The following is a 16,477-nucleotide window of genomic DNA, read 5'->3' as shown; positions in this document are numbered from 1 at the left end:
TCCACGCATTCGACCAAATGCAAAATTAGTACATCAAGCGTCGCAATGCACCTGCACGCAATTAATCCTGCCAATTATATAATATCGCGCAGGATCTCGATTTCGATTTTGATTTCGAAACAAGAAAAAAAAACATTTTATCAAAAAATTCATTCGTTCATTCGTCAATATATATTATTGAAAAAAATAAATTTTCGATAAGCATCATACAATTTTTTTTTTAAACATGGAAGTCGTTTAAAATCTAAATAAAGATTATTCGATATCTGAATCTAACCTTTGCCAATATGGAAATGATTGTCAATTTGCCTATAGTATAAGCTCGATTATTGACACGTAATACACAACGATGATAAATTCGACTAGATAATCGAAATTGTAAACATTCTGTAATTGTCATCGCGTCATTTTATGCCTACAGTTCCCCGCCCAAAATCTACAAATTATATAACAAATATTATTATCGTACATATTGTAATCTATACGATTCCTATTAGGCAAATGCTTATTCGATTGTGTTGCGTAATGATATTTGGTATCTGCAAATAACCAAATTGGACATAATCATCATGAATAGCTAATCAAAGATATGAGATAATGATCAATTATAAACGAGTAAAATCAAAATTTTACTTTTCAACGAAATTTATATTTTCCTTTTTTTTTTCACAAAATCTTTAATCTTTTGACCTCGAAATTTTCACTCTCTTTGTAAAATAATTCTAGGATTGCATTGTTCGACGAAATAACGATAATTAAAATCGACGAAGCGATCTTTATAAAATAATTGTCAAAAGGAATATCTCTCTCTCTCTCTCTCTCTCTCTCTCTCTCTCTCTCTCTCTCTCTCCCAAACAATTTTTCAAACTTTGAAAAATAATTTATCTTTCGAAAGCGTTGAAATCTATTCGAAAGAAAAACTGTTCTTCGAGCGACTTTCGTTCGCAATTTCGACGTGAACGGCGGCAAGTATATTTCTGTTTTGTTGCTGGCAGAGAAGAGATTCATCGCTCCACTCGAGCTGGCACGACATCGAGGCTGGTATCGCGAAATGTACCGGAAACGATGGACCGTGAAGGCGCTACGAATGGATTTATGGTATGGCGGCAACGGCGGGGATGGCTGGTACGCCAAGGCTCTGGCCAAGATCATCTGCGTTTTCTTCTTCTCGATACTGTTGCACGGTAAGCCGACTCGCAATACGTTTATACGTCCACCGCTTACCCGATAAGGAGGTTTCCTTCTTGTCGATCGAGCTCGTCACACACAAACAGAAGCTGTAACTTTAAAAACTTATTGCAGAGATTGTATCGCAGAGAGCCGCTCGTCCACGAAATTTCCTTCGTCGAAAAAAAAAAAGGGAAGATATTTTTTTTTATTTTCTTTCTCGATTTTTAAATTTTTTAAAAATTTTAGAAATTTTTTCGAAATCCTGATTAAAAATACGAGGATGATTTACTCTTCCTCCCCAAACTTTGAGATCATTAATCTTCAACTCTGTTAACATTTTTAACGATCAGTTTAAATTACGATCCGATTTCTTTTCAATAGGTTTTCATAATACCTGTTTTAATCGGGTTTGACCACGCGCGCAATTTGTTCAGGTTAAAATGGTCACGTTCATCTTTCGTTAATTAGAATCTCTCTGTTGCGCCTCGGTATAGGTGTATGTATACCGAGGCTGTTGATTATCTGCTCATTACGCCGGGTCTTTATCGTCTCGTTAATTCTCGGCAAAGTAATTTTCTCCCTTATCCATTCGCTAATTGGAACTTTCTCGTCCGATGTTTTTTCCCATATATAAATTTATATCCCTGCGACTTATAAAGAGAACTGTATCAAAGAAGTATAGATATAAATGTAACTGTTGTAAACTTTTTATTTTTTTTCATTTCATTGGAGAAGAGTAAATATATCCATATATTTTTAATTCGTATTTCAATTCTCGAACATAAATAAATGCAGATTATATATATAAAAAAAACCTGTATCAAAGAAATAAATATATTCACTTCAAAGTAGAGATGAATATTCTATTTAAAAAAAAAAAAAAGATTATATAATAATCTTCGAAACTTATGATACTTCTTATTTTTAAACTTCGTTCAAATACAAAGAAGAAGAAGAATGAATATATCCATATTTTTAATTCGTATTTCAATTCTCGAACATAAATAAATGCAGATTATATATATAAAAAAAACCTGTATCAAAGAAATGAATATATTCACTTCAAAGTAGAGATGAATATTCTATTTAAAAAAAAAAAAAGAAATTATATAATAATCTTCGAAACTTATGATACTTCTTATTTTTAAACTTCGTTCAAATACAAAGAAGAAGAAGAATGAATATATCCATATTTTTAATTCGTATTTCAATTCTCGAACATAAATAAATGCAGATTATATATATAAAAAAAACTGTATCAAAGAAGTAGATATATTCACTTCAAAGCAGAGATGAATATTCTATTTAAAAAAAAAAAAAGAAATTATATAATAATCTTCGAAACTTATGATACTTCTTATTTTTACTTCGTTCAAAGAAGAAGAAGAATGAATATATCCATATTTTTAATTCGTATTTCAATTATATTTGAACTTATATATTATTGAGACACGAGACACGTTTGCAGAAGGAAAAAAAAAAATTACATATTCTAATGCATATTCATTACTTACCCAACGACGATCTTAAATACTTTAAATATATTTATTTCCAGTAACGTCGATTATTTCGTCCAAACTTGTTCACCCAAAAATTCTGCGAAGCACGTTGAACCATCTTTTAAAAAAAAATATGAAGAATCGCGTTTCACGGAAGGAAATATCCCTGCGGGTGGTATAATTTAAAAATTCAGAACCAGTTCCTTTTTTTTTTCTCTCTCTCTCTCTTCCAAACCAGGTCGGTTCCACGCACGAAACATCTCGTCCGCGATCCGCGCGCACGTTGAAAAACAGTGGTTGGGTGGGGGAAAAAACGGTTGGTGGAAACGCGCGCAACGAGGCGCGAAGGGGAAAAGGTGGGGGAAGTCAGAAAGTGGAAATTAACGTTAACCGATGCGCGGGCATCGGGCGGATAAAAACGCGTTGCGGGGAAACAATGATCTCTGCCGACTTTGCAAATGTTGTTGCGGTCGGCCAACGGCCTATCGTGTATCGCCGTTTTAAAAAGCGGGTATACAACCGTGTATACCCTACATATGTACCAAGCCCACGCGCGGCTTGCTTGCCCAACCGAATATATCCCGTCCAACTTTTTACACTGTGCGCTCCTCTCTCGGCCTATCGATTCCTATTATCGTTTAATGAACGTCGAATATGTATTTTCCCTGTTTATCTTCACTCGATCTATGATTTTTTTTCTGTCGAGCATTCGTGAAATATATTTGCGAAAGATTGGAATTAATCAAATTTCGTCGAGTTTTTTCTCGACGAGGCGAAGAAGAATTCGATCGTTTAATGCGAGAAACGTAAGTCTTCAGTAGCCAATCGGAAACGATTCCAGGACGAGATAAGGGCGTGTAGGTATTTGTTGTGAATCGTCTACTTCTGTTTACTCTCTCTCAACAACTTTCAACAAAGGGGGAATCCTTTTCTCTCCAAAAGAAGAAGAAGAGAAGGAAGATGCAAACTTTTAAATCATAAATATTGAAACTAGGTTGCTCGCCAAATTGTCCTTTTCGAAACGATCTGTTCCGCCGACAATCTGCAAAGCGGAACCAGACTTTTTCGAATAAATTTCACGATATTTTCTTTCCCTCCCTTTTCAATCCGTTAAATCGATTTAAATAAATAAAATATGGAAAAGCACTCGACAACGATCAATCTCAATCTTCATCTTTGATTTTTCGTTGTTTGCAATTGCAGAGGTTTCTGAAGAAGAAAGAAATCTAAGTTTTATGAGAATCTCTCTCTCTCTCTCTATCTATCTATCTATCTAAAAGGAAAGATGTAAGTTAGTTAGTTACTGCTACACTCTGTGCGTGTAAAGGAAATCTGGTTTTCGGAAGGAAGCCAAAGAGACTCGATTTCCAAAACAAACTCGACCATTTGCCTCCGGTAAACACGCTCCTTTGAAAATTCGATGCGTGTTCCATCGATATTAGGATCGCGATATCCATCCTCCATGTATCCTCAGCCTCTCTCTCTCTCTCTCTCTCTCTCTCTCTCTCTCTCTCTCTCTCTCTCTCTCTCTCTCTCTCTCTCTCTCTCTCTCTCTCTCTCTCTCTCTCTCTCTCTCTCTCTCTCTCTCATCTATATCACACACACACACACACACACACACACACACACACACACACACACACACACACACACACACACGCACGCACGCACGCACGCACGCACGCACGCACGCACGCACGCACGCACGCACGCACGCACACGCACACACACACACACACACACACACACACACACACACACACACACACCTATCTCTCTCTCTCTCTCTCTCTCTCTCTCTCTCTCTCTCTCATCGAGTACACACCATCACATGTCTGCGTTAATTTAACTGGGAGAGTTATCCGTTGCAAAGATGGAGATTATTTATTTATACAGGGATTCGTGGATGGATATTTTGTTCAGGCGTCTGAAAGTGGTCTCGGAGCTGGATTTCGAATTTGTTCCGCTCGCTTCCGTCGAGAGGCGTATAATAATAATGTAAATAGTAGAATTGAGTTTGTTAAAAAGTTGTTATAAATAAAGTTTGTGGAGTGAGTTAGGAACGAGTAAAGAGAGGTTTCTATGTATTTTGTTATCTCCATTATCTACAAATCAACGACAATAGTTATTTTTTTCAATTATTTCATCTTTGTCCCTTAATCTCTGAAATTAGATTTTTAAATCATTTAATACTTAGAATTTTAATTAAATGTTTCACCCTTCCTGTTCCTTGATCTCCAAAATTAAATTTTTTAAATTAAATCACTTGATATTGTCATTGAAATTAACTGAATCATTTTCGTCCCTATTCCTTAATTTCTAAAATTAGATTTTTAAATAAAATTAGAATTAATTATTTCCACGATTTAATTAATTCCTTCTCCAAAATTAAATTTTTAAATTAAATCACTTAATAAATATCGTTTTAATTAACTGAAACCATCATTTTCTCGATCCAGTGTTTCGTATCTATTCCTTAATTTTTAAAATTAGATTTTTAAATAGAATCACTTGATACATATCATTAGAATTAATCAGAAATCGTTTCACTCTTATTCCTTAATAAATTAATAAATTAACCATTTCCACGATTAATTTTCAATAATTTCATCATCGAACATTTCGAATTATTCATAGAATTAATTCGAATATCGTTTTCCAAGAATTGTTACGCAAGAAGTCGCGTATAAACAATTTTCATCTGTTTTTTCAGAGGATCGTGAAAAACCGGTTCGATTCGCCGCGCTTTTAAATACGATCCGAATATCTTTGAAACCGAGTCTACCTACCGGATATTTGTGGAGTAAGTTTCGCGCTGTATTTGCACTATTGCAACCCGCGTCAAAGAGAAATTGAAACGCGGAGCGTAAACCGCATTACTCGTGTATGACTCGTCAACGTACCCGTAATACCGCTTGTCGAATAAACCTAATTCCATCCGTCAAATATTGCCGCCAACTTTCCTGCTTCGAATTCTTGAAACTCGAGACGCACCGCTGTCGACTTTCCCCCACCCTTCCACTCTTCCTTCGCCCCTCCCCTTCTCCACCAGTCGGAGAAGCATCACAAAGCTGTTCCGTCCAGCTTTTTCGAGTCGCAGCAACGAAACTTTTCGATTCTCGAATCGTGGCGGATCTTTTTTGATCTTTTTAAGAATCGAATTATCAAAAATCGGATTATCATCCATTGGATATATTTCTTACTCAACAAGTAAGTTTTCGATCCGATCGCCATCTTTTCTCTTCTTCTTCTCATTTCGAAGTATCAAGTGGCTTCATTAGTAGCTACTTTCTCTCTCTTTCTTTCTCTGTTTTTGATATATTGCATGTACTTTTCAAGTTTCATATTTTATAAGGTGCGATAGATCAAATGAGAGACGTCGATGTAAAAATACATCGGCGATGGTGGCGCACTCTCTTAAAGTTTGATGGAGGTAATCGACGACCAATCCCCTCTCTTGATTTCGACGACTGGCCAATGATAGCTGTTGGTAACCGGTGCCCTCTCTTAATTTTGATGCACGAACAGTCACAATAATTAACAATAATTAACAATCGTTTGCTTAATCTCTCTCTCTCTGTTATGGAATCGTAAAAATGATAGGTCGATCGAACGATAATTGCATGAATAATGAATAATAAAATACGAGCAATAATTCTGTTATTCTTATTCGGTTTTTAAATTATTAAATCTAATATTTCCTATGATATTTTCGTAATTAATAAATGTAATTAATTAATAATAATCTCTCTTATGGATTATAGATTCAGTTTTTTAAATTATTAAATCTATTTTCTATTTTATTGTTTTATTTTAGTATTTCCTACGATATTTTCGTAATTAATTAATGATAATCTCTCTCTTACAGAGAGGATTAGATAGATCGATCGAACGATAATTATAACAAAATACAATACGATAATTGTTATTCTTGTTTTTTAAATTATTAAATCTATTACTACTTTACGTAAGTGGAAATTCCTGGACGACGGGATACACATTTAACAACGTGGCTAGGGTGGGTTAATTCAAGGAAGGTAGCTGAATCGATCCATCATCTGCGCTTTAACTATGCAAGGAGGAAGAAGGATGGTTGCTCTAACGGATTATCACCCATTGAATTTCGCCTTCTTGATTGTAAAAAGAAAAAAAAAACGAAATCAAATCCTCTCTCAAGAATATGAAGCTACTTTTGATCGTCATCTTCTTTCTTCTTCTCATTTTCGAATGATATATAAACTATCTCTTTTCTTCCTTTTCTTTCTTCTCTCTTATCGTTAGAGACTCCTCTAGGGTCTGGTGGAAAAAATTTCCAGATCGATAAAGAAGAACTCTTTTATTTCTCACTGTACGCGATAATATTTCAATATCGTACGATGTCTGTGAAATTAAGCAATCGATACAAGTTCCTCTGAGATGCATAGAAATTCTAATGAGACGCGTGCAAGTTTAATCGATTAACAATAGATAGCATAAACCGAGCGTAAACCTGTCAATCAACCATCCGCAAAGCGGAAGAATCGTAGGCCTGACCGAATATACGGTATTACTACTTTCGTGTCCGACAATATCGACAGTGTAATATATGATCGAAATGTTTTCTCGCAAGATTTATGCAAGGTGAATACGAAAAGTCGAATTCAAAAATTTGATAACATTCGATATATCGTCAGAGAAATTACTTTCTCTCCTTATATTAATTATTATTATATTATTATATTATATTATATTAATTATTACGAAACGTCACAATCGAATGGAAGAATTAGCTACGACGAAATATATTCTCTATCCACATTCATTCGCGTATAAAAAGTTCCAATAAGACACATGCTTCCTTACGTATCTTTGTATTCTTGTATCGAAATTATTAAACGAATTATTAAACAACGAATCGAGAAAGTTTGTTTAACGTCATTTAACATAGTTCCAGCTGTAAAATTCTACTCTGGTTTATTAACAATGTATGTAGATTTATATAATAATAAAATTTGGATCTTTTTCAAAGGGGTCGAATATACGGAAAGAGAGAAACTTGAAATCTTTCGATTTCGAGCCTTGCTCTAATTCAACGTAACGAATTTGGGGAGTGTCGGTCGTGGATCGATCGATACGAAAGAATATCGAAATTGAAGTGGAACGGTAGAAGAAGACGTTTTTTTAAAACGTTTCGAATTATTGATTGAGAATCGATCGAGGATCGATAGATAATTGTTTGAAGGAGAGAAGGAAAGCTGATCGTGCGAAATTGGAATTTTTTACTTTTTCTCTCGAGAAAATTGTTCTTATTCGAGAAAATTACGAAATAATTAGAGAGAATCGCGTCGAATTAGAATAGGAGGCGATGGTAAATTCCAAGCGTTTCAACTGACTTTTCAACGCTTGGAATCGATTAACCCTTTTACAGGGGCACAAGACTCGGGCACATTTAAAATTGAATTTCTTTCTCTTCCCGAGAAAGAAAATTCTTCTTATTTTGGGATTGGGAAATTATTTGACGTGGATTATTTCAATCAATGGAAATTCAAGGAAATTTCATCGATGAAATTAATGGAATAAGAGCACTTGTACGGCTCTTATTAAATTACTTTTATTCTCTGTGACAGCTCGTTTGGGGAACGTTCACTGTTTTGTCGATCGTAACACTCCAGGTTGTCTATCTCTTTCCAGCTGATTGGAGAATTACTCGATCGATAACGCTCCTTCGCGTCTCGAGTCGACCAATCTTAAAAGCGATTCATTAAGTTTTTAACTCGTAACCAGTACGATACTTACTTCAAGATTTAAAATAAATTATTCCTAAACTCAATAATATATACGTATACATATATATTACTTCCATATTTTCTTATTAATCGAATCGTAGATTCATATTCGTGAACTTGAAAGTATATTCCACTCAATCGGTATTTTCGTGTATCATAGATTCGTATTCGTGAGCTTGAAAATATATTCCACTCACCAATCAATATTTTCAATATATATATATATTCGTGAACTTGAAAATATATTCCACTCACCAATACTCGATCAATATTTCAAAATAGAGTTATATACTGTAAATACATATTATTTTTCTTCAGTGGATATATTGTTGTATCTATAAATTTCAAATACACATATATATATATATATATATTCTTCTATATATTTTCCTATTAACAATCGAGTGGATTTTTCACAGTAGGAAAAAGATTTCTCGTGGCGCGGATTCAAAGCGACAAATAACGCGAGTCACCGCGATGTCGAGGCCGGTCGATATATCAACGGGCAATTTACGATGTTGTTACTGTACAGATACGGGACAGCCCTTTTTCTCCCTCTCCCTTTCCCGAACGACGAAATATGGAACAATCGGGTAACAAATCTGGAATTTATAACGGGATCACCCGTTTAAGTCGATGACGCCCCTTTCTTCCTCCTCTTTCTCTACTCGCCAAACTGCCTCCATCTCTTCACTTCGGGTTTTCGAAGGATAAGGAATAGAACTTGCGACGATACGCGCGCCATCTGTTTATTCGATGCGTGTATATATATGTATAGCGAATCAGCTTCGCTTCGCTTTCGAAAATTTTTCCCGTCCAATCGAATTTCTTCGAATATTTTATTTCTTTCTCTTTAATTTCGAGAGATGGATTTTCTAGAATAGTGTTTTTCTGTAATATTTAAGGGGATATTCGAGAGCAGTTCGTGACGAGTTGATGAATATGAAACGGAAGAGGAAGAAGAGTTTTTTTTTCTAGATGAGTCTGTGTATTTTGAGTATTTTTCTTTTCGGTTTAGTACAAGTCGTCGTTACCGCGCGACCATTTTGAATTTTTCACAAAGTTTTGCAACCGTTTTTTTCTTTCTTTTTTTTTATCGTACTTATCGAAAATCAATATACCCGGTAAAAGCAGAAATATTCTCCTCGATTTTTGACGATAATTTATTATCCTTTCGCTTAAAATCTTTGATACTCAATCGAAGGTATTTCAAGTCCTTTCTCTTTCTCTCCATTAATGTTTTTAACTCAAGTTACGAGACTTTTAATAATAACAAGGCAAGCTTCCAAATCTTTCAATTACCATTTCTTTTTCGTGATGTATTTTCACAAGTTGCACGCCTCCCTTTAACTTTTATAAAATTGAATCTAATCGATCAAACGTTAACTACGATATTTCGATCAAAGATTGTTTCGATAATATAGCGTGATATTCTAAGAGTGGATATAAATTTCACGCTCGTTTAAATAATCTCGTAAAGAGAAATCGACGCGAAGCTGTGACACGGAAAGAAAAAAAAAAAAACGGAAGTGGTTTCGTAAGATAATAACGAAATTGAATTACGAAAGAGGGATAGCTCGAGAGCTTCTCATTTGATTCATCGCGCGTCGAATACAGATGACACGATATAAAATTGTTGGATCGTTCGTGGGATCTACGATCTTCGATAAAAAAAAAAAGAAAAAGAAAAAAAAAGAACGCACGAGGCGTTGAAGAGCACGTCGAGGAAGAGAATTATTACGAGCGGATTTACGATCGAAGGAAATTTCTCTCGATCCAACCGTTGCCTTCGATAAATTAATTACTACCGGTCACCCGGTAAATGAAATAAATATCGATCGTCGCGTGAAATCGGATCCACGCGATGGAGAAACTAACCAACGAGAGATTGTTCTCAACGTGCGAAGAGATGCGAATTTTGTCGAGACGTGGCGACCGACGGCGCGAGGACGAGTGCCGCTTTCGAGAGAAGAACTTGGAACGGTCTTCGACTCGTACGTTCGTTGGAAAAAGGATTCGGCGTGGGTGGAGCGTGAAACGCGGTCTTGGGACTGGAGACGACGTTTTCCAGCCGAATCAATCTCAACGGCGAACGCCATCATCCTGTTCGAGAAGAATTATTGCGAACACTTGCAGGATCAGTTTTCTAGAAACAGTGGACTCCGTGGGCAGCGTAGTCCGATTCCGTACGAATTTTTCTTGGATCGACAGATGTCGCTTGATCAGGGAACTCGGTCTATGACGTCACTGGCCGCTCGTGTGCTGCCATCTCGCGAAACGAGCATGGAGAGAGGATTTACGAGCTGCTTTTTTGCAGTTCGAACGGAATATTTGTAACCGTCTTTTCAACTCTAGTCGCCTTGAACGAAACACAAAGACTTTAGAATGTTGCGAATAAATTAGCGATAAATTTTTATTAGCGCTTTGCTCTTGATTTATAATAAAAAGTTTGCAATAAATTAATTATATACGAGCTAATAAAAATTTGATATTTGATTTTATCTCTTTGAATCGAAGTGTGTTGTATAATCTCTTTTCTTGAAATCTTCGATCGAATATAAACGAGAATCGGAATATATTGCGATCGATTTTTTGATCCGAGAAAAATTTGACTGGCCAACGGAGAACAATTGGTTTGGCATGGCCAATAAATTCAAGAAAAATATTTCTGGATCGAAAAACGTTGGATGAATGATGTTACTCTCTCATCCAATTTTATATTCTTCTATCTTATTTTCCTGGCGTATCGATTTCTCCCAGTAACATTCGTATTCGAATGATTAATCCATCAAATATCTGATATTTTTTAGGCCAAATCGAAAAAACAAAAAGCAAGGAAATCCAAGGAAACGAGTATATAAATACTTAATATACAGTATCGATTGACGAATAATTTTTCATAGATCGTAATTTATTTCTACAATTTCGTTATTAAAAATAATTGTAATTATTTTTAATATAAATTCTGTAGAGAAGTAAGAAATCAATATAAAATTATTTCATCGATTGAAAAAGATTGATCTCCTCCCAGTGAGTTTCAATTCTCGATTCGATAATGCTGAATGATCTCTCGATGGCGGCTTGTCGATGCGTATAAGTAAGTGTTACTGGGCGAGCAAGTGAGAGACTTGTTTTCCCCTTCTCGTTCGCCCCATTGATCGATGATTTTTCCCCCTTTTTTGGAAAACCAATCAAGGAACACGGTCATGCTCGTTCCTTCCGCATTGTCGAACGTTCTTCATGGAGACCGGATGTCTGGAACGAAATGAAACGTTTGAGTTTTTTTGAGGGATTTTGTGGTCGAGAAGAAGACTGTCACGAATCGTCTCTTCGAATTAGAAATCCTGGTTCATGCGTCAAAAATGTAATAATTGAATAAATCTACTTGGATAATATTTGTTGTTCAAAGCATGATGATAATTAGTAGCAGCGAACGAAAAGATATAACGTTATTCAAGAATTTTTCAACAAGTAATTATTTCAAGCATTTTTTCTAACAATTCGATAAATTATCAAAATTATAGAAAAGGAGAGGATCTTGGGATTATCTGGTTAAAAAAACTTTGGAACTCGTGTCACCATCCCTCACGACATTCCAACATGATGGATTAAAGAAAAACTTAAATTTCTTACCTCTTGCAAACTTAATTATCTTTATCAAGAACATCGATCCAGCAAAATCAACTTCTTCCCCGTCTTGAAAATACGATTATTATTTATTACGAAATACGAGATAAACGGCTATAAACGGAGGAAGAAGTTTGACCTTACGCCGAGGCGGAACAAGTTGGCGTGGACCGGTTCAAATTCGAATCTGGAAAGTTGGGCCGACCCCTTTGGCAATCTGCCAGAACAAACCGCCGATGTCTACATCCTCTTTCTCTCTCTTCTCCTCCTCTTTCCCCCCTCCCCTCTCCGCCATTTTCAATTTCGCGGATCGATATTCGCGGCTGCGAAAAAAACTGCGTGTGCCTCGCTTCGAAAGAAAGAATTTTGCCAACAATCGTATTTGAGAACAAAGAAGAGGGGGAAGGCGTTTGATTCTCGGAGGAGGATTTGTCTTTCGAATCGAGAAGGAATTAGATTGGGAGAGAAGCGTTTTTCAAATTTTGCGGATATTTACGATAGTGTTTCGAGCGGTTGCGAATGAAGTTTGTCGAGTTTTGCTGATCGAGAACAAAAAAGAATGATTTATTTCGTTTATTTTTATGTGGTAAAATGTAGAAAAATTTGGGACGGCCGTTATATTCGATATCGGGTGTAATAAAAAGGGATTTGATATTGAATAATTTTTGTTCGTTTTTATTTAAATCGTCGAAATTTTTGTACCTTTTAAATGTAAAATGTGTAAGGAGATATAATTATGGTGAACGATATTTTTAAAATTCAAATTTTTAAAAGATTTGTATTTGCGTTTCTGATATAAATTGATGTGTCGATATTATATTATTACTCTGTCGGTAATTTTATGACAATTCAATGTTCGATGCACGAAGTATAGATTATAATAAAAATTGAAATAGATCCTTTCCTTTCAGAAAACGTTCTTCCTAGTTTCTGATTATATATTTCTATTTCAAAAGTATATGTAAATACGTGTCGATATCACATTATTCTAATTTTATGATAATTCAATTCATGATACAATATATAGGTTATATAGGTTATAGATATGTCGTGTCAATGATAATTTTTTTTTCTTCTTCTCTATTCAGAGAAATAATAAGATTGAATCAAGTATCGTAAATTTATTTTAAAATAGAAAATCCTTTCCTTTGAGAAACCATTATTTCTATCTCTAAATAATGGACCTTATAATTTTCACTTTATTCAACTATTCTGAGAGAAGAAAATAATCCTGTCTACATTAGAAGGATATAAAATGCATTTTTTGCTGAAAAAACTTTCATAAATTCATTGTTAATACACATTCATGTAAACTAATTACCAAATTGTATTATCTAAATTGAAATTGATATAGGCTAGAGATATTGATGAGAGAAACATGTAAGAGTTGTGTTTAAAAAAGTAATGAAACTATTATAAATTTATCTTGAAATAGATTCTTTTCCTTTGAGAAGGCATTATTTCTATCTTTGATAATAGGTTACTGTTTCCAGTTTATTCAACTACTCTGAAAGGAGAAAATAATCCTAGAAGGATATGAAATGCATTTTTTCTGATAATAAACTTGAAACAAACTTTTATCGTTTTCAGTTATTCAACCATTCTGAAAGGAGAAAATAATCCTCTCTAAATTAGAAGGATATGGAGGCTGTAGGAAATGTATTTTTTATTGAAAAAAATTCGCACAAATACACGCCGTTGATACAAAACGTTCGTATAAAACTAGTTTACCAAATCGTTGGTATTATCCAATTGAAATTGATACAGATCAGATATACATATATATATATATATATATATATATATATATATATATATATGAAATAGCAAAATGGCGTTTATTATTTTTCAATACACGTATCCCTCGTATTATTCCTCGTATCACGTTCAATCCGCGAGTCGTCAATCGTCGACGTTGAAAGGGACACGTTTTTGATTTGTAATATTCTATCTCGCAACAAACGCAATTTCCATTTGCACGAAGATGAAACGAACGAATAAGGGGGAAACAATATTTATAAACGATAACAAATGGATAACGTATATGCAACGTATATTCCCTCCTATTCGATTAATCAATTTAATTAACTGTCCCTCCTCCTACATTCGATTGATTCGATCGCGAAAGAAACGAGAAAAATGTTCTCTTTGAGAACAGGCCTCGAAATACCGTGGGTATATATAAATTTCCTAGGGATATCCGAATCAAGCCACCATTTCGCTGGGACCAACCGCAATGTTTTTTCCTCTCGAAAATTGCTCGATGACATCCAATTCGACCAATTCTCGTCGCATCTATCATTTCGATTCGTCGATGTCGAATCGACAGCTCTAACTGAATCCTCGATCGCAAATTCACGCTGTGGATCCCTCCCCCTGCCATTGACGGGTAAACGCCATTTTTTTAAGAACTTGCTTAAAAAATGCTTTGCACAATTTGCACGGATCTTGTCTTCATCGACGTCGATATTTTCATTAAGATACATTCGTCAAAGATTATAGATAGAAAAAGTATACGCTTAATGAATATTGACATAATTAAAGCGTGAAATATTGAAGATAAAGTGTACGTATTAATTATTATCGTCAATTTGTGTGATAAAATGGCGTAATGGGAGGGGGAGGAGAGATAGCAGAGGTATGTAATATTCTTACATATCGCTGCTAACGTTTTCCACGTTAAAAAACGGGCAAAGCGTTTTAAGAGGATTACGCGCTTAGTGTCTTATCGTTAAGATACGTTGTCTGCAGTTGTCAGCAATTTTCCTCAGTCTCTCTTCTGCTCTTTGTCTCTCCCTCCGAGTAATAAGAACCTTTCTTATTATCTTTCTTCCAGAGAGTTTTTAATGGGTCGTCGAAACGATGATTTATTCGTTCCACGCGAAAAGACCGTGGGACGGACTTATTATTAAGGAAGCTCCGCGTGGAATTGTTAAAGAGATCTCCCTCCTGCCTTCGCAACAGGACACAAAGGTATTTCTTTCCGTGAATCGGGGATCCGTGAAACAATCCTCTCCAAAACCGTTTAACAAAAGCGGACGCGTCGCTCGCTCTCTGGACCATCTTCGACTTCGACCAATTAAATTCCGTGATAAACCGTAAACTCGTTCCTCGACAACCATTGTTTCGATATATATAATATTCCGTCGTTTTAACAAGAATTTGATTCTCTCGATTTTGGTCTTCAAATGTCTCATAGTCTTCAACTAACCTTGATCTTCAAATCTTGATCTTCATCCTCGAACGATTTCTAAGGAAAGAGAGATTTTTTAAATCAGTATCTGTCATTTTAATAATAATGATAATAATAATAATAATTTAATTTTAAATCTGTCATTTTAATAATAATTTAATTTTCATCTATTTTTAACAATCGTTTTTAAAAATTTCAAAAAGTAATTCGACTAACCTTGATCTTCAAATGATTCTCGAACGATTTCTAGGGAAAGAGAGATTTTTAAATCAACATCTGTCATTTTAATAAGAATTTATAAGAAATTAAATTTAATTAAATTTCATCTATTTTTAACAACAATCATCTTTAAAAATTTCAAAAAGTTCGACTAACCTTAATCTTCAAATGATTTTTAAATCATATTTTTTTTTAATGTTGTCTTGCTTAATTCGAGGCTTTTTCTTCTTTTAATTGCATCTTCTTCACAACTATTGTTTTGATATAATAACATTTTAATAAGAATACTATTTTTAACAACGACACGGTTTTTAAAAATTTTTTAAAGTAATTCAACTAACCTGATCTTCAAATGATTCTTGACTCTCGAACAATTTCTAAGAAAAGAGAGATTTTTTAAATCTGTCATTTTAATAATAATTTAATTTTCATCTATTTTTAACAATTATTTTTAAAAATTTCAAAAAGTAGTTCAACTAACCTTCATCTTTAAATGATCTCGATTCACGAAGGAAAAAGAGATTCTTAAATCAGTATCTGTCATTTTAATAAAAATTTAATTTTCATCATGATTCTCGAACGATTTCTAAGGAAAGAGAAATTCATTAGATCGGCATTCATTTCGATAAAAATTTAAATTTCATCTATTTTTATCAACAACCATTTTTAAAAATTTCAAAAAGTTCAACTAACCTTGATCTTCAAATGATTTTTAAATCAGTATTTTTTTTTAATGTTGTCTTGCTTAATTCGGGGCTTTTTCTCCTTTTAATTCCATCTTCTTGACAACTATTGTTTTGATATAATAATATTTTAATAAGAATACTATTTTTAACAATGACACGGTTTAAAAATTGTAAAAAGTAGTTCAACTAACCTTCATCTTCAAATAATCTCGACTCTCAAAGGAAAGAGATATTCTTCAATCAATCATTTTAATAAAAATCTAATTTTCATCATGATTCTCGAACGATTTCTAAGGAAAGAGAGATTTTTTAAATCAG

General features: G+C 34.3%; 1 protein-coding gene across 1 annotated transcript in view; it reads left to right on the top strand.

The window, feature by feature from the left end:
- Positions 1-16,477, top strand: part of LOC100577636 (zwei Ig domain protein zig-8) — an 81,375-nt gene that overhangs the window by 2,637 nt on the left and 62,261 nt on the right. The window contains exon 2 of the mRNA XM_003251536.4: positions 996-1,184. Coding sequence (XP_003251584.1) covers positions 1,052-1,184 — 133 coding nt within the window. The 5' untranslated portion in view covers positions 996-1,051. The remainder of the gene's footprint in view (positions 1-995; positions 1,185-16,477) is intronic.

This window comes from Apis mellifera, linkage group LG6, assembly GCF_003254395.2.
Source record: "Apis mellifera strain DH4 linkage group LG6, Amel_HAv3.1, whole genome shotgun sequence".
Taxonomy (NCBI): domain Eukaryota; kingdom Metazoa; phylum Arthropoda; class Insecta; order Hymenoptera; family Apidae; genus Apis; species Apis mellifera.
This window is presented reverse-complemented; position numbering and strand designations above follow the sequence as displayed.